Consider the following 22824-nt stretch of genomic DNA (forward strand, 5'->3'; position numbering starts at 1 on the left):
CTGTTACTGTTAATACTGGCACAGGGGGGGCTGTTAATACTGGCACAGGGGGGGCTGTTAATACTGGCACAGGGGGGGCTGTTAATACTGGCACGGGGGGGCTGTTAATACTGGCACGGGGGGGCTGTTAATATTGGCACGGGGGGGCTGTTAATACTGGCACAGGGGGGGCTGTTAATACTGGCACAGGGGGAACTGTTAATACTGGCACGGGGGGGCTGTTAAAACTGGCACGGGGGGCTGTTAAAACTGGCACGGGGGGCTGTTAAAACTGGCACGGGGGGCTGTTAAAACTGGCACAGGGGGGGCTGTTAATACTGGCACGGGGGGGCTGTTAATACTGGCACGGGGGGGCTGTTAATACTGGCACAGGGGGGGCTGTTAATACTGGCACAGGGGGGGCTGTTAATACTGGCACAGGGGGGCTGTTAATACTGGCACAGGGGGGGCTGTTAATACTGGCACAAGGGGGCTGTTAATACTGGCACAGGGGGTCTGTTAATACTGGCACAGGGGGGCTGTTACTGTTAATACTGGCACAGGGGGGCTGTTAATACTGGCACGGGGGGGCTGTTAATACTGGAACGGGGGGCTGTTAATACTGGCACGGGGGGCTGTTAATACTGGCACAGGGGGGCTGTTAATACTGGCACAAGGGGGGGGCTGTTAATACTGGCACAGGGGAGCTGTTAATACTGGCACGGGGGGGCTGTTAATACTGGCACAGGGGGGCTGTAGGGCTGTTAATACTGGCACGGGGGGGCTGTTAATACTGGCACGGGGGGCTGTTAATACTGGCACAGGGGGGTCTGTTAATACTGGCACAGGGGGGGCTGTTAATACTGGCACAGGGGGGGGCTGTTAATACTGGCACGGGGGGGGCTGTTAATACTGGCACAGGGGGGGGGGCTGTTAATACTGGCACAGGGGGGGCTGTTAATACTGGCTCAGGGGGAGTTGTTAATACTGGCACAGGGGGGCTGTTAATACTGGCACAGGGGGGCTGTGGGGCTGTTAATACTGGCACGGGGGGCTGTTAATACTGGCACAGGGGGGGCTGTTAATACTGGCACGGGGGGGGCTGTTAATACTAGCACAGGGGGGCTGTTAATACTGGCACAGGGGGGTTGTTAATACTGGCAAAGGGGGGCTGTTAATACTGGCACAGGGGGGCTGTGGGGCTGTTAATACTGGCACGGGGGGGCTGTTAATACTGGCACGGGGAGGGCTGTTAATACTGGCACGGGGGGGCTGTTAATACTGGCACAGGGGGGGCTGTTAATACTGGCACGGGGGGGCTGTTAATACTGGCACAAGGGGGGGCTGTTAATACTGGCACAGGGGGGCTGTTAATACTGGCATGGGGGGGCTGTTAATACTGGCACAGGGGGGCTGTTAATACTGGCACAGGGGGGGCTGTTAAAACTAACACAGGGGGGGCTGTTAAAACTGGCACGGGGGGCTGTTAAAACTGGCACAGGGGGGGCTGTTAATACTGGCACAGGGGGGGCTGTTAATACTGGCATGGGGGGGCTGTTAATACTGGCACAGGGGGGGCTGTTAATACTGGCACAGGGGGGCTGTTAATACTGGCACAGGGGGGCTGGTAATACTGGCACAGGGGGGGCTGTTAATACTGGCACAGGGGGGCTGTTAATACTGGCACAGGGGGTCTGTTAATACTGGCACAGGGGGGCTGTTACTGTTAATACTGGCACAGGGGGGCTGTTAATACTGGCACGGGGGGCTGTTAATACTGGCACGGGGGCTGTTAATACTGGCACAGGGGGGCTGTTAATACTGGCACAGGGGGGCTGTTAATACTGGCACAGGGGGGTTGTTAATACTGGCACAGGGGGGCTGTTAATACTGGCACAGGGGGGCTGTGGGGCTCTTAATACTGGCACGGGGGGGGGCTGTTAATACTGGCACAGGGGGGCTGTTAATACTGGCATGGGGGGGCTGTTAATACTGGCACGGGGGGGCTGTTAATACTGGCACAAGGGGGGGCTGTTAATACTGGCACAGGGGGGCTGTTAATACTGGCACAGGGGGGTTGTTAATACTGGCACAGGGGGGCTGTTAATACTGGCACAGGGGGGCTGTGGGGCTGTTAATACTGGCACGGGGGGGCTGTTAATACTGGCACGGGGGGCTGTTAATACTGGCACAGGGGGGGGCTGTTAATACTGGCACGGGGGGGCTGTTAATACTGGCACAAGGGGGGGCTGTTAATACTGGCACAGGGGGGCTGTTAATACTGGCATGGGGGGGCTGTTAATACTGGCACAGGGGGGGCTGTTAATACTGGCACAGGGGGGGCTGTTAAAACTGGCACAGGGGGGGCTGTTAAAACTGGCACAGGGGGGGCTGTTAATACTGGCACAGGGGGGCTGTTAATACTGGCACAGGGGGCTGTTAATACTGGCACGGGGGGGCTGTTAATACTGGCACAGGGGGGGCTGTTAATACTGGCACAGGGGGGCTGTTAATACTGGCACAGGGGGGGCTGTTAGTACTGGCACAGGGGGGCTGTTAGTACTGGCACAGGGGTCTGTTAATACTGGCACAGGGGGGCTGTTACTGTTAATACTGGCACAGGGGGGCTGTTAATACTGGCACACGGGGGGGCTGTTATTGCTTGCTCACGGGGGGCTGTTATTGCTGGCACATGGGGGGGCTGTTATTATTACTGGCACATGGGGGGGGTGTTATTATTACTGGCACATGGGGGGGCTGTTATTATTACTGGCGCATGGGGGGGCTGTTATTATTACTGGCACATGGGGGGGCTGTTATTATTACTGGCACATGGGGGGCTTTTATTAATACTGGCACATGGGGGGGCTTTTATTAATACTGGCACATGGGGGGGCTTTTATTAATACTGGCACATTGGGGGGATGTTATTAATACTGGCACATTGGGGGGATGTTATTAATACAGGCATATTGGGGGATGTTAATACTGGCTCATTGGGGGGGATGTTATTAATACTGGCACATTGGGGGGGATGTTATTAATACTGGCACATTGGGGGGATGTTATCAATATTGGCACATGGGGGGCTGTTAATACTGGCACATGATTGGGGGCACTATAGGGGCATCTACTGAGACCACAAAGAAGGGGTATTTTATATGGGGCTTCTGTACAGTACAATTTTATACTGGGACACATTATGGTGGGTACTATGGGGAAGGGGGGAGAGGAGTACTATGGGGTCATCTACGGGGGGCACTAAGAAGGGGTATTTTATACTTGCAAATTATGGTGGACACTGAGGGCTTCTACTGGAGCATTTTATACTGGTACATTATGGGGGGCACTAGGAGGAAGGAGGGTTTGGAGCACTATGGGGGCATTTACTGGGGGCACTATATAGAGGTATTTATACTGGCACATTATGGGGGCACTATGGGGACATTAGCTCAACTGGGGGCATTACAAGGGGGTATTTGTTGCACTGTCACATTATAAGAAGAATTATTTCTATGGGGGGGCATTATGGTGGGCTTTATTACTCCCCCATGGTATGACCCCCTAGTAGCAGCACCAGCCTCTCCCTGCTCTGCTATTCTTCTGCCCCTTCTTCAAATCCTTATTATGAAATCTTTCTCATTAGGATAAAACACATCAGCTCCGCCGAAGCCCCCGGCCAAAGTGGTGAATTGGCGTCCGAGATCCCCAAGGGGCAAACCAAGTAATTGTAAGTTTTCTTGTGAAATATGTTTATGTTATACACATATAGCATACACTGTGCCACACAATATACAGTATACCTCTACACTGTGCCACACAATGTACAGTATACCGCTACACTGTGTAGTCTGTTCTATAAGCACCATTGTTTTGTGGCGGCGGACAGAAAATAATCTGAAAGTGCCCCTCCCGAGACCAGGCTCTGGATCCGCCACTGCAGGGGTTGAGCAGAAGCGAGGTCAAACGAGCAGAGCCAAGGTCAGGATACAGGAACACAATGCCAGGAATACAGGAGTGTATAAGGACGAGAGATAGAAAGGTCATGGATCGCATTAGTGCTGCAGCAGGTTTTACAGAAGTTATTTTACTAACACATTGTTAGCAGTAGTTATGGAAACAAGCAAGGCTTTATTGTAATGGACCCAATAATTATATTCAATGCTTTCCCCATGGTGTCATACCTTTTACACCCACCATGTAATCAGTGTCAATGTTTGATTCAGACTTAATGTCACATTATTAGAGAAACTAATCAGCACACAGTTTACTTTGAAAGGGCCATAATGTACAAATACACATTTGTAAAGATGCATTGATGCAAAGCTGATGATAAAAGAATGAATCAATCTAAGGCCAAGTTCACACTTTAATTTTTTGGTCAGTTATTGCTATCAGTTAGGGTAAATTCACACATACATAATTCAGGAATGGGAGCAGACCCATTCATTTCAATGGGGACGCAAACGATACGGACAGAACACCGTAGTTACGTTCTGTGGCCCCCGCAAAAATTCAGAGCATTTCCTATTCTTGTCCAAAGTCACAGACAAGAATAGGCATTTCTATCATAGGGTAGGCCATGTGCAGTCTGAAAAATGCAGAACGCACGAGGCTGCTCTCCGTGTTTTGCGGATCCGCAATTGTGAGCCCAAACCAGTAGTAAACCCTACTCAAACATTAGGTATAATGGAAAGATTTGCATCTATTCTGTGTTTTTGACCTACACCTGATTTTGCTCACAATAACTAAAGGAAATAACTGACCAGATAACTGAAGTGTGAACCATAGGCCTTATGCACTCAGCTGTTGCTCGGCCATTCTGTGCATTGGGGACCAGAATTTGCGGTCCTCAATGCATTGGCAATATTCATGCGGCTGCCACAGATGGATCCAGACCCAATTAACTTGAATGGGTCCGTGATCCAACCGCACCGCAAAAAATAGAACAAGGTCTATTTTTTTGCGGTGCGGAGGCAGGGTGAGAAACCCCACGGAAGCACTTCGCACTGCTTCAGTGGGGTTCTGTGCCTTCATTCTGTACCTGACCTTCATTGCGGACCAATTCCGTGATTCGGTGTGCACTCGACTTTTCTTATAAATTTAAGTTTTATTAAAGTTTTCAAAATAGTAAATTATAACATAAACCAAATCATATTGGTATAAGAAAGCAGGTATTAAGTTCAAGAGTTTTCTATAATCATCATCAATCAAATATTCTTACATTTTGTCGGAGAATACAATTTGAATAGAAACCCTGTTTGAGCATTTAATGAAAACAGCCTGTTATCACAGGCATGAGTATCTCTTATTCTTTATCCATATAATCTGTATACATATCCACATAACGTGGAATCACGTTCAACATTTCAACAATACTACTTAATCTATTTCCAAGGAGTCTTATAGGGCCCCCTCGAGATAAGAGTTTCACGGCTGAGGATGGGGGAAACCCTCAGCCGTGCGATGCCTAAGATGTTAGTCGCCACTTGGCCAGGAGCACAGGATCAGGGAGCAGGTCACCTCCTATAGTGTCCCTAATCTGACCTTGACTCCTAGCTGTATGAGCCGACCCTGATGGTGGGAGGGCTCATACTCTGGAACCTTGAAATCCCTACTAGCCCTCAGGATGGCCCTTTCACTAGGAGCAGGGTAAGACGACCTGTTCCTCCTGGATACGGAGGAACGGGAGTCTCACTGGCCAAGCTGCAAGGAATGGGAGACATATACAGACATATAGATATGGCAGGTGAACAACACTAGTTCCAAACTAACCTGCCACAGCCTTGCTGACTGGAACCCATGCACCAGGTATTGCTGTCCACACAAACACTAAGGAGACAGAACACACAAAACACACAGGAAACCAGGACATCTATAGCTGTAATAAACATAGAAAGGAACACATCAACTAGACATCATACATGGGTTTTATGACCACAAAGGTGGCGCTCACTGGCAGATGGAATAGGATACCAGGAGGATGACTCCAGCAACATGCCTGGAGTACCTCTCAGACTTCTGATCTCCACAGAGGCTTTATAGCCCAAAGTGGCCACGCCCAGACAGAAACACACAGGAAAGGGAGTTAACCCTTCCAACACAAACCAGGGTAGTGAAACCACTTAAAGGGGAATACACACACAAGTATCACACTGCAGCTGTTACCGCCGGCAATTACATGTCCTGGAAACAGCCAGAAGGCCGAGACACTGCCACCACATCTACATAGACACGACTTTGCCACAGACAACCGCAAGTGAAAGGAACAACACAGTGCACACACACATATAAACCCCGTGCACACCAAATGGATAAAAGGCACACCTATAAAGACAGGTTGCCGGGTACAACCGCATGGGATACTGCATTTACTACTGGATACTACATTTGGCTGCTATACTGCCAAATGTAACAATGTTGCCAGCGGCAACCACACGTGAGGCAACAGACAAGCAGCCCTCACCATGTGGTTGACAACAACACCAAACCGCAGGCAACCGCATGCGGATCAGGAGTCACGACCATACCCATGGTCGTGACAAAGAGGCTATCTAACCGCACTCGACTTTTATGTTCTTCTGATGACCCTTATTTTGCCCCAGAAGTAATAAGGCCCAGTAGTGCCCATACTAGTAATCATGTTCCTCGTAGTCAATAATGCCCCAGTAGTAATATTTCCCCCTATAATGTGTGCTTGTACCCAGTGCCGCCAGTAGAACAAATTTCCCCATAGTGGCCCCCTGTTAATGTGTTCCAATAAAAAAATGCCCCTTTTTAGAGCTCCCAATGTTCCCATAGTACTTCCCCCAGTTACAAAATAATGCCCCCCCCCCCCCCCATTGTGGCCCAACAGCATGCTGCCAAATAAAAATGATAAACTCAAATACTTACTGTCTCCTCATACTGATTAAGCTGTTCTCTACCTAAGGAGAGTTGGTTCTCCCCTTACCCAGACACGGGCCTCTCACCCAGTTAAGCCAGTACTCTCTTCTGCACTGATGAGGGGCAATCACCCCAAAACAGCTTTCTGCAGATGAGGTGCTGGCTTTTTTAATATGTAAGTCATGTCTCAAGGCTTATTTTAAGAGCTGAACATTGACTTATAGAATAGCCTTACATCTGAGGGCATTAGAGGCAGAGCTTATTAAGAGCTCCTTTGCATCCCTTCCCTCCTGCTATATTCACTATGCACATAAATGTAAGATTCTCAGCGCATGTTTTCTTCTAAGTTTGCAAGCCCATCTGCCAGACACAAGGCCACCTTTTGTTGACTGGCAGATATGCATTGCAGCCACATCGCACGTGTACATGGACATATGTGTTTTCTAGGAAGTGCTGACTAACATTGTTTATGTTGCATTGTACATTTAGGGAATTCTTTGTCAGCCTGAAGGCTAATACATTACTGACAGTGATCCCTTGTCATAATCTGCAAAGACAGAACACAGGAGTCTCTCAATTTTGGGTATATATCAAATTGCTGGTTCTAAATCTAAATAAGAATGGATTGAAGAGTGAATAGGGTACGGACAGGTACTGAGGAATTCAAATAAAATGCTTATAATGCTAGGCTCACATCTGCAGTGAGGTTCAGGCAGGATCCTCTGTTGCAGATTCTGGCAAAAAAGGACGAAATGCTGCTGCATGTGCAGTACCCAGAATATCACTGCAAAGGGTACATTGTTATGTTGCTAAGTAAAAAGCTCTAATTTACAGTATTTGTATACCTAACAGCACTGTATGGACAAGCAATGGCTAACATTTTGGATCATCCTCTAGGATTGCCAGGAGATGAACCTGGGTCTGCCCCTGGTTAGTCTTCAGTCTAGTTCTGCCCGAGGAACAGAGATTACCTAAATGTGCATGCTATTCAGAGCTAGACTCGAGCTTAGAGAACTTTCATCTCCAGCCAAGGAAGAAACTTCATCAAAAGTGCTCCAAAGAAAGAAAATAAACCAGATGGTCCAGAATTTACAAGCTCATGCATTAGCGTCAGTCAGCAAGGTATTGTGTACGTTTATGGCAGAGAGCCCTTACTGCTAATCCACTCTTCCCCACTTGGAGACGGTTTGAAGACCGTACCCTATATCTTCACCCCTCAGTCCTCAGGAATTTGCAGGAGCATTTTATTAGGAACCTCAATGAAAGCCTGTGGTTCTGCTGAGAATCTTTGGAACTGTGCCTTGTTGCTCTTGGATATACTACTACTCCTATTCAGCATTTTAGTAAAGAGACTTACTTATTTACTACAGTTGGCCTGCGGATAGGTAATCAATATTAAAAGCCTGGAAAACCCCTTTAACATCACGGACACCCCGTTCACCACCAAGCAGGAACCCCAAGACCAGGGTGTACACTGAGGGAAGAAAGGGTGCATGCTCCAGTCACTAAACTGTCCCAGGGAGAGGTAGAGGGAAAGAAAAGGTGGAAATTGCTACTGCTACTACTACCCTCAGGGCTAAAACTACCACTCTCATCCTCCGCTCCCCCCTCCCAGGCTGGCTGCATACGCAGCATCATTTTGGCTGGTAAAATGCTGGTATACTTGCAGGAACCCAATGGACACCCCTATAATCAATGGGATCTGGTCCAGCACCAGCAGCGTCTGGCATATGCAGAATAGGGCGGTTCCGGAATTGTGTTCCAGAGTTGGAATCTAAGAATAGATGTGCACATAGCATTAAGACAGTTGAAGGACTTGGACAATGACAAAGCTGTATTGATGTAAAACTCCTTGTCTTATATTGTGATATAAAGGATTTGTTTTGTAATTTTGAGATAATATTGGCAGCTGACTCAGATTGTGACGCTGACGTGTTAAACTTGCTAGGCTTGTGTCTTAGCCTCATTAATTATGTAACTATTTTACATAGGTGGAAAGGAATGATCAGTAATAAATTAACATAAGGGCCATTTCTCTGTATTAAAATCAGGTAGGCACAATTGAACTGAGACAGCCTATGTATTATACTGAAAACATACAAAGAAATGACATTATACTGTTTAAACCCTGAAGAATAATGATAGGGATTTACTAATACTTTGCACTATACAAGCAGTGTGCCTCTATCTCTCCCCGACACATCATGTGCCAAGATATCACCAGGGCACATGCCTTGTTCGTGAGGTTAAGGTCAGATCTAGCATTGTTTTTCTTAGAAAAATGACAGAAAATGTTGTAAACTACAGTACCCAAGGGCCTTCATAAATATGTTTTTTAATCATTTTCTTTACATTTACACCAGAAAACTACGGGCGCATTTATTAAAAACAGCGTTTTAGATGCTGGTCTCATTACAGGCCTATCGCCGGCGGAGGATCCGCCGAAGTTATGAAGAGGCGCAGTTCTAAATCCAGCACCAGTTCTAAATGTAACAGAAACAGGCGTCGTTCCACTATAGAACAAAAAAGAATGGCGCACCATAGGGTAATAACGTTAAAGATAAATTAAATCGGTATCTCCACTGGGAAGGCTCACCTGATAGAGTTGTGCTAGTTTAGGCACAACTCTAATGTGGACATGTATCGAATTGCCATGAACTCCTCACAACGGATGGTGTGCAGCCCGGGATGGATACTTCTGTTCAGGGATGCCTGGAATCCCGCAGAAAGCCAGTAGTTCAAATAAAAGAAAGGGTATCCCACGGCGCAAAAACCACCACCCAGTAGTTGGAGTAATAATGGTTCTTGTTTATTTGGGCAAGTGGTACAACGCGTTTCGGGGTTTAACCCCTTCTTCAGGTACAATTGACTTGCATCGTCAATTGTACCTGAAGAAGGGGTTAAACCCCGAAACGCGTTGTACCACTTACCCAAATAAACAAGAACCATTATGGAAGCGCTCACCAGTCTGCAGGAGGAGGGGGAGAAAAGCGCTGTGAACTTACCCCTCCTCCTGCTCTCTCTCTTCCCGGGGCCCGTGCTGCTGTGTCCTGGCTGCCTGCAGCATCAGGATGTACAGAGCGTACTCTGACCTGACACTGCAGGAGGTCAGGTCACAGCAACACGGGCCCTAAGAAGAGAAGGCAGGCAGGACAAGGAGAGTGGCGGCAGGAGAGGTAAGTTGCTTTATTATTTTACAGTCTGATCTGAGGTCTGCTATGGAGGTCTAATGGGGGGTCTGGAGAGGTCTAACGGGGGGTCTGGAGAGGTCTGACGGGGGTCTGGAGAGGTCTGACGGGGGGAGTCTGGAGAGGTCTGACGGGGGGAGTCTGGAGAGGTCTGACAGGGGGGAGTCTGGAGAGGTCTGACAGGGGGGGTCTGGAGAGGTCTGACAGGGGGGTCTGGAGAGGTCTGACAGAGGGGTCTGGAGCGGTCTGACGGGGGGGTCTGGAGAGGTCTGACAGGGGGGTCTGGAGAGGTCTGACAGGGGGGGTCTGGAGAGGTCTGACAGGGGGGGTCTGGAAAAGTCTGACGGGGGGTTCTGGAGAAGTATGACGGGGGTCTGGAGAGGTCTGACAGGGGGGGGGGGTCTGGAGAGGTCTGACAGAAGGGTGTCTGGAAAGGTCTGACTTGGGGGGTCTGGAGAGGAAGCCATGAAGACAGCCTGACCGGGAGAGGAGCGGCAGAGCAGGAGAGGTAAGTTTGTTCATTTATTTTATAGTCTGATTTGAGGTCTGATTGGGGGGTCTGAAGGGTCTGATTGGGGGTCTGATTAGGGGTCTGATTGAGGGTCTAAAAGGTCTGACTGGAGATCTAGAGAGGTCTAATGAGGGTCTTATTGGAGGGCCAATGGGGGTCAGATATGGGGCTTTGGAGGTCTTATAGGGTCTGGAGGTCTAATGGGGGTCTTATCTGAGGTCTGATATTGGGGCAGGGTCTGACATGGAGGTCTAATGGAGGTCTGATATGGGGCCTGACAGAGGTCTAAAGGGGGTCTGGTCTGAGATGTGTGGGGGGGGTTCTCATCTGTGGTTTGATATGGGGGTCTGATCTGAAAGGTAAGGGGGTATTTTTTTTTGTACTGGCACACTATCTGTGTACAGGGAGTGCAGAATTATTAGGCAAATGAGTATTTTGACCACAGCATCCTCTTTATGCATGTTGTCTTACTCCAAGCTGTATAGGCTCGAAAGCCTACTACCAATTAAGCATATTAGGTGATGTGCATCTCTGTAATGAGAAGGGGTGTGGTCTAATCACATCAACACACTATATCAGGTGTGCATAATTATTAGGCAACTTCCTTTCCTTTGGCAAAATGGGTCAAAAGAAGGACTTGACAGGCTCAGAAAAGTCAAAAATAGTGAGATATCTTGCAGAGGGATGCAGCACTCTTAAAATTGCAAAGCTTCTGAAGCGTGATCATTGAACAATCAAGCGTTTCATTCAAAATAGTCAACAGGGTCGCAAGAAGCGTGTGGAAAAACAAGGCGCAAAATAACTGCCCATGAACTGAGAAAAGTCAAGCGTGCAGCTGCCAAGATGCCACTTGCCACCAGTTTGGCCATATTTCAGAGCTGCAACATCACTGGAGTGCCCAAAAGCACAAGGTGTGCAATACTCAGAGACATGGCCAAGGTAAGAAAGGCTGAAAGACGACCACCACTGAACAAGACACACAAGCTGAAACGTCAAGACTGGGCCAAGAAATATCTCAAGACTGATTTTTCTAAGGTTTTATGGACTGATGAAATGAGAGTGAGTCTTGATGGGCCAGATGGATGGGCCCATGGCTGGATTGGTAAAGGGCAGAGAGCTCTAGTCCGTCTCAGACGCCAGCAAGGTGGAGGTGGAGTACTGGTTTGGGCTGGTATCATCAAAGATGAGCTTGTGGGGCCTTTTCGGGTTGAGGATGGAGTCAAGCTCAACTCCCAATCCTACTGCCAGTTTCTGGAAGACACCTTCTTCAAGCAGTGTGTCATGGAACCATGAACCAGACGTACAACAAGAGATAAGTGGAAAATAAGAAGGTTTTATTGAAGAGCAAGCCGTAAGCAAAGTCCGAACGGATGGCTAAACCGAAGCCGGGTCTTGCAGAGACAGAGGTCAGGAACCAGAAGGGTAGTCAGACGAAGCCAGGAACAGGAACCAACGGGGTAGTCAGACGAAGCCGGAATCAGGAACCAACGGGGTAGTCAGACGAAGCCGGAATCAGGAACCAACGGGGTAGTCAGACGAGGCCAGGATCAGGAACCAGAAGCAGCAGCAGTCTTGGAAGCATGTGAACACAGGAGGACCAAGCAAGGAACTGAAGCCACAGACCTCCTATATATATGAGCTGGGCATCCAGCTCCTCCCAGTGGGAAGGAGGAGCCGCAGGGTGGGAGGCTACAAGAAAACCCAGAAACCAAGATGGCCGCCAGCACATGTCAAACGAAGGGAACAGCAAGGAGGTAAGACCATGACACAGTGGTACAGGAAGAAGTCTGCATCCTTCAAGAAAAACTTGATTTTTATGCAGGACAATGCTCCATCACACGCGTCCAAGTACTCCACAGCGTGGCTGGCAAGAAAGGTTATAAAAGAAGAAAATCTAATGACATGGCCTCCTTGTTCACCTGATCTGAACCCCATTGAGAACCTGTGGTCCATCATCAAATGTGAGATTTACAAGGAGGGAAAACAGTACACCTCTCTGAACAGTGTCTGGGAGGCTGTGGTTGCTGCTGCACGCAATGTTGATGGTGAACAGATCAAAACACTGACAGAATCCATGGATGGCAGGCTTTTGAGTGTCCTTGCAAAGAAAGGTGGCTATATTGGTCACTGTTTTGTTTTTGAATGTCAGAAATATATATTTGTGAATGTTGAGATGTTATATTGGTTTCACTGGTAAAAAGAAATAATTGAAATGGGTATATATTAGTTTTTTGTTAAGTTGCCTAATAATTATGCACAGTAATAGTCACCTGCACACACAGATATCCCCCTAAAATAGCTAAAACTAAAAACAAACTAAAAACTACTTCCTAAAAATATTCAGCTTTGATATTAATGAGTTTTTTGGGTTCATTGAGAACATGGTTGTTGTTCAATAATAAAATTAATCCTCAAAAATACAACTTGCCTAATAATTCTGCACTCCCTGTATATACTGTACCATTTATTATGCGCAAGGCGAGCAGTATGGGACGGGGAAGTAGCCGTGCTGCTGATGGTGCACGCAGAGGCCGCGGTCCTGGGCGCGGTGAAGCTGTGCCTGCTGCCAGAGCACAAGAAACACACTCATCCACGATACCTAGCTTCATGTCCCAGTTTGCAGGGCAGCGCAGAACACCACTCTCAAAGTCAGACCAGTGCAACCAGGTGGTCGGTTGGATTGCAGGATTGCAGCAGATAATGCTTCCAATCAGTTAGGCACCACCCTGTCTTCCACAATGTTTAGTCTCAGTAGCCAAGAGTCTGGTCAACAGAATCCTTACCCGATACTCCTTCCAACCACCATGGAGAGTCTTGCCAAACAAGTGATCCCACACTCTGATATTCCGAGGAGCTGTTTTCATCACCATTCCTTAATTTGGGCCTCTCACCAAGCCCGCTTGAAGAGGGACATGAGGAGGTCTTGCGCCCTGATTCCCAAACTCTAGAGCCTCCACAGTCAGAAGAAGATGACGGTGGGGAATGGCAATTAGTGTTTCACGAGGTGGATGATGATGATGCGACACAGTTGCCAATAAGTCAATGGCAATTAGTGTCTCTAGTGGCTCATGATGAGGATGAGACACAGTTATCAATAACTGTTGTTAGGTCAACAAGTCAGGAGGATGACCACAGTGAAGAAGTGGAAAAGGAGGTGGTGGACAATGAAGTCACTGACCCAACCTGGGAAGGTGGCAAGCCAAGAGAGGACAGCAGTAGAGAGGGGGAGAGATCCGCAGCACTGCAACAGGCTGGAAGAGGCAGTGGGGTGGCAAAAGGGAGAAGGCAGCCACACCCAACAGGCCCGCAACTGTTCCCCGGAGAACCCCCTTGCGGCAATGTCCCTTGCCAAGGGGTAGGTGTTCCGCAGTCTGGCGCTTTTTTGAGGAAAGTGCAGACGATAAAAGAATAGTCATTTGCAACCTGTGCCGTAACAAAAAAAAACAGGGGCGTGAACACTAGCAATCTCACCACCACCAGCATGATCCGCGACATCGCATCAAAGCACCCTAATAGGTGGGCCGAACGCCTGGGTCCACAACCAGTGTCTGCGGGTCACACCACTGCCTCCTCTTCCCCTGTGTTATGTGCTGGCCAATCCCTTGTCTAAGACGCAGGCCCGGATGCCTCCCGCCATGCACCTGGACCTTTGCAAGCACCATCATCTAGCACATCCACTTCTATGTCCCAGCGCAGCGTACAGATGTCTATACCCCAGTCCTTTGAACGAAAGCGCAAATACCCAGCCAGCCACCCACCCACAGACTATAGCGCTAAATGAGCACCTTTCCAAATCACTGGCCCTGGAAATGCTGCAATTTAGGCTTGTGGACACTGAGGCTTTCACACAGTACTCTGTCCCCAGCCGCCAATCTGTCCCCAGCCTTACACCAGCATGTGTCCCTTAACATCACATGTTCCCTGACCAACGCAGTTACTGGGAAGATCCTCTTAACCACAGACACATGAACAAGTGCTTTCAGCCAGGGACACTACATTTCCCTGACGGTACACTGGGTGAATGTTGTGGAGGCCGGGAGCGAGTCGTACGCTGGGATGACACAGGTGCTACCGACGCCAAGAATTGCGGGCCCCAATTCCATCAGGGTTTCTGCCACCACCTACGTTAGTGGCACCAACCCCCACTTCTCCTCCTCCGGTTCCTCCTCTACTTCCACCTCTGAATTCTGCATCAGTCAGCCATGAGTCACTAGCTGGAGACAGTTTAGCACTGCAGTGGGGAAGTGGCAACAGGCTGTTGTGCGACGTGAGCACACGCTGGAACTTGACGTTCCACATGTTGGTCAGGCTTTGTGAGCACCAGCGGGCAGTAGTGGAATACCAGCTGCAACATGGTCGTTGCCTTTCCAGTCAGCTTCGGCTCTTCACAAGCGACGAGTGGGCATTGATATCTGACCTCTGTGAGGTTTTAAGCAACTTTGAGGAATTAACACAGATGGTTAGCGGCAATAACGCTATTATCAGCGTAACCATCCCACTTCTGGATCTACTCAAACGCTCACTGCTCACAATTAAGGCGGACACTTTGCATGTGGAAGAGGTGGAAATGGGGAGAAAAAGTACACAGGGTTATAGCCAGACCACCCTTAGTTCGTCTTCCCAGCACGAATTGGATGATAAGGAGGAGGAGCAGGAGATGGTTGCCTCTGCTACAGTGGGTAGTACCCATTGAAGCTTTATTCCATCTGTTCAGCGTGGATGGGTAGAAGAAGAGGATGAGGAGATTGAGAGTCATCCTCCTGGTGAGGACAGCGAAGTCTTGTCTGTTGGGACTCTGGCACACATGGCTGACTTTATGTTAGGCTGCCTTTCCCATGACCCTCGCGTTGTACGTATTGTGGCCAACACGGATTACTGGTTGTTCACCCTTCTCAACCCCCGCTACAAAGAGAACTTCTCATCTCTCATTCCTGTGGTGGAGAGGACGAGCAAAATGGTGCATTACCAGAAGGAAAAATTGCTCCAAAAATTTCCAGCTGACAATGCTGGCTGCAGAGTACATAGTTCCTTGGCCAAACCGAGGAGGTGACATGAGGGGAACACACAGCAGTTCCAACAGAGGCAGGGTAACACTCTCCAAGGCCTGGGACAGTTTTATGACACCCCGCCAGCACCTTCACCCTGATTCGCAGCCTAGTGTCACAAGGAGGGAAATTTTTTGGAAGAAGGTGAAGGAGTAAGTAGCAGACCGTTTCGGTGTTCTCAGTGATCCCTGTGTGCCTAACAACTATTGGGTGTCCAAGCTGGACACGTGGCACGAACTGGCGCTCTATGCCTTTGAGGTGCTGGCCTGCCCTGCCACCAGCGTTTTGTCAGAGCGTTTATTTAGTGCTGCTGGTGGCATAATAACTAATAAGTGCATCCACCTGTCAACTGAAAATGCTGACCTGTTGACTCTTAAAAAAATGAACAAGGCCTGGATTGCCCCTGACTTCTCTACTCCACCAGAGTAAAGCGGCTGAACATAAAGGCACTCTAAATGTGGCTTTTATAGTGTATTGAATACACTGTATTCCCATGCACCCTTCCACCACTAAAAAGGGTATATGGTTCAATCTCCCTTTTATTGTCCTCCTCCTCCTCCATCAATTCAACGTGCTTATTAGGCTGCCCTCGCTCCTAATGTTTTTGATGGTCACCAGCAGGCCCTCAACCATAATGTTTTAGAAGGTCAGCTCAGCAGCAGACCCTCACCCCTAAATTTTAAGATGGTCAGTTCGGCAGCAGGCTCTCGTCCACAATAATTTTTTTAGATGGTCAGCTCAGCAGCAGGCCCTCGCCCCTAATGTTTTACAGGGTCACCAGCAGGCCATCAATTGTAATTTTTCAAGGGTGTGTATGATGCCCTCCTTTATGTGTAAAAGTCTGTAAAAGTGGCGTACTACTCTGACATCGTTCCCAGCAATGACCTGGGAGTCCAAGATGCATCCAGACATCCTCCCCATGCTGTTCCCAAACCATTTTGGCGGTGTTTCCATCAATTTCTGACCTTTTCCTAGGAACCAGACACCCTCCTCTCTTCAGAGCAGGGGGTGCCTGGTTTAATGCTTGGGTTCCCCCATTGACTTCCATTGTGCTCGGGTGCTCGGTAGAGCACCCGAGCATCCCGAGGCATTCTACGCGAGCACTTTGGTGCTCGACCAACACTAGTAATGACATCTAAGTTGTTTGAAAATTTTTGCACTTTATTATGATCTTACTTATATGGACTGTCACCCTTTGTGTCTTCCTCTTGTGGATGCCGCCTTTTCCCTGCACTTAGTTTCATGTTTGTATTAGACCTTTTATATTGTGTTAATAAACTCTATTTATATAGATGCGGTTTGGTAATTTTTATTAGGCTTTTTGGTCCCCATTATAGTTAATGATGCCAGGCAGCAACGCGTTAACTTCTGGCAATGCCGGAATGCAGAGAGATCCTGCGGACTCCTCCCGGCCTAAATGCTAATACACTCATTGACAAAAAATACAGTATAACAAACGCAAACAGAAATGCCAGATTGCTGAAAAACTCAGCATGCAGTTAAGTCTCAGGAAGATATGTAAAATGATTACAGGTGTGACCTGATCAGACATTGGATCTTGCCAAAAGAAGGGGTAAGTGCTTACCCCGCTGACCTATAAAAAATCGTTTGGGTAATATACTTCTTGGTTATAGATTGTTGCCTGCTAGACGTGACTCTGACACACTCAGACATTTTGCCCAGTTGACAGACTTGGAGAGGGGGGCACATCACTGGACTAAGAGAAGCAGGATGAGTTTGCCATCATCTGTCTAGGATCTAGCTTTTAGGAGGTGTTGGGAACAGTAGTTTTTGAAAATTGTTCTTGATTTGATACAAAACATGAACAGATTAAATAGTATTATGCTTTGTAAGTATTTCCAAAAGCTGCCTATAGGTGTTTAATTATGCCCTGATTCAGGATGTTTTTTAGTGAGTATTGCATCAGCCACTTCAGATTTTGGCCTCATGCACACAATAGTGTTTTATCACTGTCAGTGATTTGGCTTCAGTGGTCCGTGTCTAACAGGGAAAAAAAAAGGAAGGTTAATGAAAAGTGTAATTTTATTTCACCAAGGTCTTGTAGAAAAAAACGGACGCGGACACGGATGACATACCAGTTGTGCATCCGTTTTATTTTTTGATGGACCCATTTACTTGAATGGGTCCGTCCTCCGTTTTTCACTGACAAGAATAGGACAGGTTATATTTTTTTGACGGACTGGAATCATCGATCATGGAGAAAAAAAAGGAGGACTCCGTTTTTTTTCACAGCTCCATAGAAATGAATGGGACCTCCGCTAAACTGTGAAAAATGACGGAACGGACGCGGATGCACATAACGGTCGTGTGCATGAGGCCTTTAGCTCTGCCTGTGAAAGGGGCAGATGCTAGTTCAGCTCCAGGAGAAACATCATTCATTTCTGTTGAGAGAATAATCCCTGAAGGAAAGCTAGAGAAGACATTCACAGACTTCCAGAAACACAAGGCCATGTGTGCTAGGAAGGTTCTAGCTGTTTATGACAGATATCGACTTTGCTGTGGAAGAATTAACAGTGAAATGGATGATCAGCATTTGATCGGCGGGGATCACTTCAATGGGGCTTAGCCGTGCCCAGGCCAGAGATACTAGTTGTGACCTCACTGGGCCTGTGGGAAACAACAAGAAGGCCGCGGCACTACTGCCAGTGCCGCTGCCTTCTCAAACAGCTGATCGGCAGGGGTTCCAGGTGTTGGACCCCCACTGATCAGATGCTGGTGATCTATCCAGAGCATAGATCATCAATAAGAAAAAGCTGCAGGACCCCTTTAACAGCACCTTTCACCCTTTACAGGTGAAACTCAAAAAATTTGAATATCGTGCAAAAGTCCATTTATTTCAGTAATGCAAATTAAAAGGAATTGCAATAATGCAGCTTAAAATTAGAATTTTGTGAAAAGGTTCAATATTCTAGGCTCAAAGTGTCACACTCTAGTCAGCTAATTAATCCATACCCCCTGAGCAAAGGGAACCTCAAAATTGTGACTTTGGGGTTTCATAAGCTATAAGCCATAATTATCCAAATTATAACAAATAAAGGCTTGAAATATCTCGCTTTGCATGTAATGAGTCGATCTCATGTGTTTCACCTTTTAAGTTGCATTACTAAAATAAATGAACTTTGCACGATATTCAAATTTTTCGAGTTTCACCTGTATAATGGTTTTGCTGACTGTTTGCCGATCTGCATCCTTTAGTACGGAAATTGCAGAGCTGATTGTGAGACTTTTTGCATGTGGATTGTTTTTAGTTTCTGGTATCTACCACACTTTCTCTGTGGATGATTTGTAGTCTGGGACATCTACCACATTTTTATGAATTTTTCACATTTGCAATTATCTTGGAGAGGTTGCAAAGTGTTTACAAGGATCTCAGTGACTACTCCTCCTATTATCATCATCATTGTTGCTGTTTGTCCATATACAGCTATTAGCAAGAGGCTGCAATGTAGCTTGCCTTGGAAACTGTGACTTAATATCGGTTGTACTACAACTCCCATTCTGCACTTTAGTAAAAGACTTATTTTCTACACTCTGCCTTGTTACTGACTGCAGTGTTGTATGCCAACTACTGCACCCTACATCTCCTGCCTTGCACCTGCACCAAACTCACAACACCAAGGTCATCCCAACTATGATCAGACATGGCTCCAGTGTCAGGTTGTGCCCCAAGAGAAGAAAGGATTCACCCTCCTTGCCTTGGCTGAAGGGAGCATAATGAATAATCATTGCACCCAAGAGCCACTACCACTCCCATCCTCCGCTTCCGCTCCTCCTGGGCTTGCATCAATTTCTGGCATCACAAGCAGGATACAAATCCTGTGTGTCCTACCAAACAAGTCCTGTGTGTCCTATTAGCTTGGAAGCCCTAAAAAGACTTAATTGTGCTACGAAAGTGTATTTTGAAAAGACTTATCGTGGGTGTTATTACTCACCTCAACTCGCTGTCAAGGCATAGAATCATGCTCCTTGCTGTGCACTGGCACACAGGTTAATCAGCCATGTAGGGTTACGACCGGGCCCCTATGCCAGTGGGGCCCAGAAGCCCCCCCTTGCCAGTGGTACTGTACTTTTCCCTTTAAAAGATGCAGTGCATCTTATAAAGGGAATACTAGCGATCGCTTCCATTATCACTAGTCTGCAGGAGGAGGGGGAGAGAAGCGCTGTGAGCGTTGTACAGTACTTACCCCTCATTCTTCTCGCTCTTCTCAGGGCCGGCGCTGCTGTGTCCTGGCTACATGCAGCGTCAGGACGTACAGAGCGCACTCTGACCTGAGGTCAGGTCACAGCAACACGGGCCCTAAGAAGAGAAGACAGCCAGGACAAGGACAGTGGCGACAGGAGAGGTAAGTTACTTTATTATTTTACAGTCTGATCTGAGGTCTGATATGGAGGTCTAATGGGGGGTCTCGAATGGTCTATGGGGGGTCTGGAGGTCTGCCTGGAGTGGTCTAATTGGGGGCGGGGGTCTGGAGAGGTCTGACGGGGGGGTCTGGAGAGGTCTGACGGGGGGGTTTGGAGAGGTCTGACAGGGGGTCTGGAGAGGTCTGACGGGGGGTCTGGATAGGTCTGACGGGGGGTCTGGAGGTCTAATAGGGGTCTGATTGGGGGTCTAGAGGTCTCATGGGGGTCTTATTATTGGTCGGGAGGTCTGATTGAGGGTCTGGAGATCTAATGGGGGTCTGATATGGGGTCTGGAGGTCTGATATGGGGGTCTGGAGGTCTAATGGGAGTCTTATATGGGAGTCTGGAGGTCTAATGGGGGTCTTATATGGGAGTCTGGAGGTCTAATGAGGGTCTTATATGGGAGTCTGGAGGTCTAATGGGGGTCTTATATTGAGGTCTAATGGGGGTCTGATCTGAGGTCTAAAACTGGGGTCTTATATGGGGCCTGACGTAGAGGTCTAAAGGGGGTTTGGTTCAATTAATTTCAGAATCTGGTCTAAGGTCTGACTAATTTTAATGATCTGTTCTGGACCTGAATAAATAATGGTGTGACTTGGGGTCTGGTTTGTTTTAAGTTTCTGGGGTAGCTGGTCTGGATTCTGAATTAACTTTAATTTGCCTAGTATGAGGTTTAAATTCTAAGGGTTTGTTTTACATTGAATAATTTAGATTATATAGCTTGTATAATATAACATTATATTTGTCTAACGTTTTACGTTATCTAAATTACACTTGTACGATTTGTGGTCCATCTTCTGAAATTCATTTAAGGTTATTTTCTGAATTAATGTTCCAACAGGTGTTATGTACAAGGATAAATGTCTGCTACAACCTGTGGTTCCATTTTACTTAATGGTGGCAGGAGCGAGTTACTTAATGATCATCCTACTGGTGTCATTGAAGTGTTTGTCCCATCAGTTATTTGCAGTACTGAAAGTGTTCCTATTAGTATTTATTCTGTGTTGGTTAATCGCTGGTAAGTACAAAATCCCTTTTATCCCCCACTACTGTTACCCTCTTAAATTTTCACTTTGTATATTTTACTATGGGTATTATGGCTGCAACATTTGAAATCCCAGTGATTCTACTGAACAGTACTGTTCCATTCAGTAGAAAAAAAATTTAAGCTCTAGTAGATACACACCTGACAAAGGCCAAAACAACCATTTTTTTGGTTTGTCCACTGGTATAATGGGGAGCTCTGGGTCTATAGGTGAAAGCTCCTGCACCACAATGTAACTGTACATGCTTAAGTCTAACCTAACACTACTTTGTGAGGATGGGGTGAAGGGGTTCCATCTGTCACATTATTGCCCCCCTGAAAAATGATTGCTGAGAACAAATGGTCTTAATGCAGACAGAAGCCAAACAATTGCCTACGGGGTAGCCAAGTACAGAGACCTAAGAACAAAAAGAACTGGGCACTCTCAGATATCTGAACCAATACAGAATTTATTAAATTAGATAAATCTAGTCCTACCCATTAGATGGGTAGACTAAAAAACACAATATTAAGTAATGAAATCGACTGGAGCATAAAAATCGAATACAACTACAATGGAATAAAATAGCACATCAGGAGGCTCAATAAAATCAATAAGGCTCCATTCACACGTCTGCAAAATGGGTCCGCATCCGTTACGCAATTTTGCGGAATGGGTGCGGACCCATTCATTCTCTATGGGCACGGAATGGATGCAGACAGCACACAGTGTGCTGTCCTCATCCGCATTTGCGGAGCGCGGCCCGATCTTTGGGTCCGCAGCTCCGCAAAAAGATAGAGCATGTCCTATTCTTCTCCGCAGCTGCGGACAAGAATAGGCATTTCTATAGGGGTGCCGGGTGGGTGTGTTGCGGATCCGCAATTTGCAGGTCCGCAACACAGCACGGACATGTGAATGGAGCCTAATAACATTGATAATAAAATCGATGAATACAAAAAATAATAATAATATAGATTGATATCTCAAAATAGGCAATAGTAGAGCAGCATACAAATATAGCAGCAGACCAAAGTGTGCAATAGAAGAACTCAATACGGTATAACCTAATGGGTCTAGATGGATGACCAGTATAAATTCTAGATCCAAAGGTGAATGTCTTATCATCCAATGTAAGGTTCTGAGGATCGATCAGGTCTGCTGTTTTATTTGTATGCTGCTCTACTATTGCCTATTTTGAGATATCACTCTATATTATTATTATTTTTTTTTTGTATTCATCGATTTTATTATCGATTTTATTGAGCCTCCTGACGTGCTATTTTATTCCATTGTAGTTGTATTAGATTTTTATGCTCTAGTCGATTTCATGACTTAATATTGTGTTTTTCAGTCTACCCTTCTAATGGACTAGATTTATCTAATTTAATAAATTCGCTATTGGTTGAGATATCTGAGAGTGCCCAGTTCTTTTTGTTTTTATTGCTACCTAATTGAGAAGACAGGGTGAGACTTCTCTATTGAGAGCACCTCGTATGATCTCTGGTTGCTCCAGTGCGCCACATTATTTATATTTTCTAAAGTACAGAGACCTATTGTCACAAACTTACCTGTCTGGGCTCCAGCGGCGAGATCTCCATCTTTGGCACGACTGCGCTGGGAGAGACACGCTGCTAAACCATGACACCCTGGTGACGTACCAGCATCCTTAGCAACAGGATGCAATGCTCATTCTCCCCACAGCACACATGTGCTGGAGGAGACTAGCAGTGGGCTCATTGCTCAGCTGCTCTATTCCTGTGCGCTAGTGT

General features: G+C 47.1%; 1 protein-coding gene across 4 annotated transcripts in view; it reads left to right on the plus strand.

The window, feature by feature from the left end:
- The window catches only part of LOC122920771 (transmembrane protein 272-like), a 103752-nt gene that overhangs the window by 63458 nt on the left and 17470 nt on the right, over window positions 1-22824 (plus strand). For all 4 annotated transcript variants that reach the window (XR_006386938.1, XR_006386937.1, XR_006386936.1 and 1 more), the window contains one exon: window positions 20872-21048. Coding sequence is in view for 1 of the 4 variants with exons in the window: in XM_044270495.1 (XP_044126430.1) it covers window positions 20872-21048 (177 nt within the window). In the remaining 3 variants the exon portion in view is untranslated. The remainder of the gene's footprint in view (window positions 1-20871; window positions 21049-22824) is intronic.

The sequence above is a fragment of the Bufo gargarizans genome, chromosome 10 (assembly GCF_014858855.1).
Source record: "Bufo gargarizans isolate SCDJY-AF-19 chromosome 10, ASM1485885v1, whole genome shotgun sequence".
In the NCBI taxonomy this organism is placed as follows: Eukaryota; Metazoa; Chordata; class Amphibia; order Anura; family Bufonidae; genus Bufo; species Bufo gargarizans.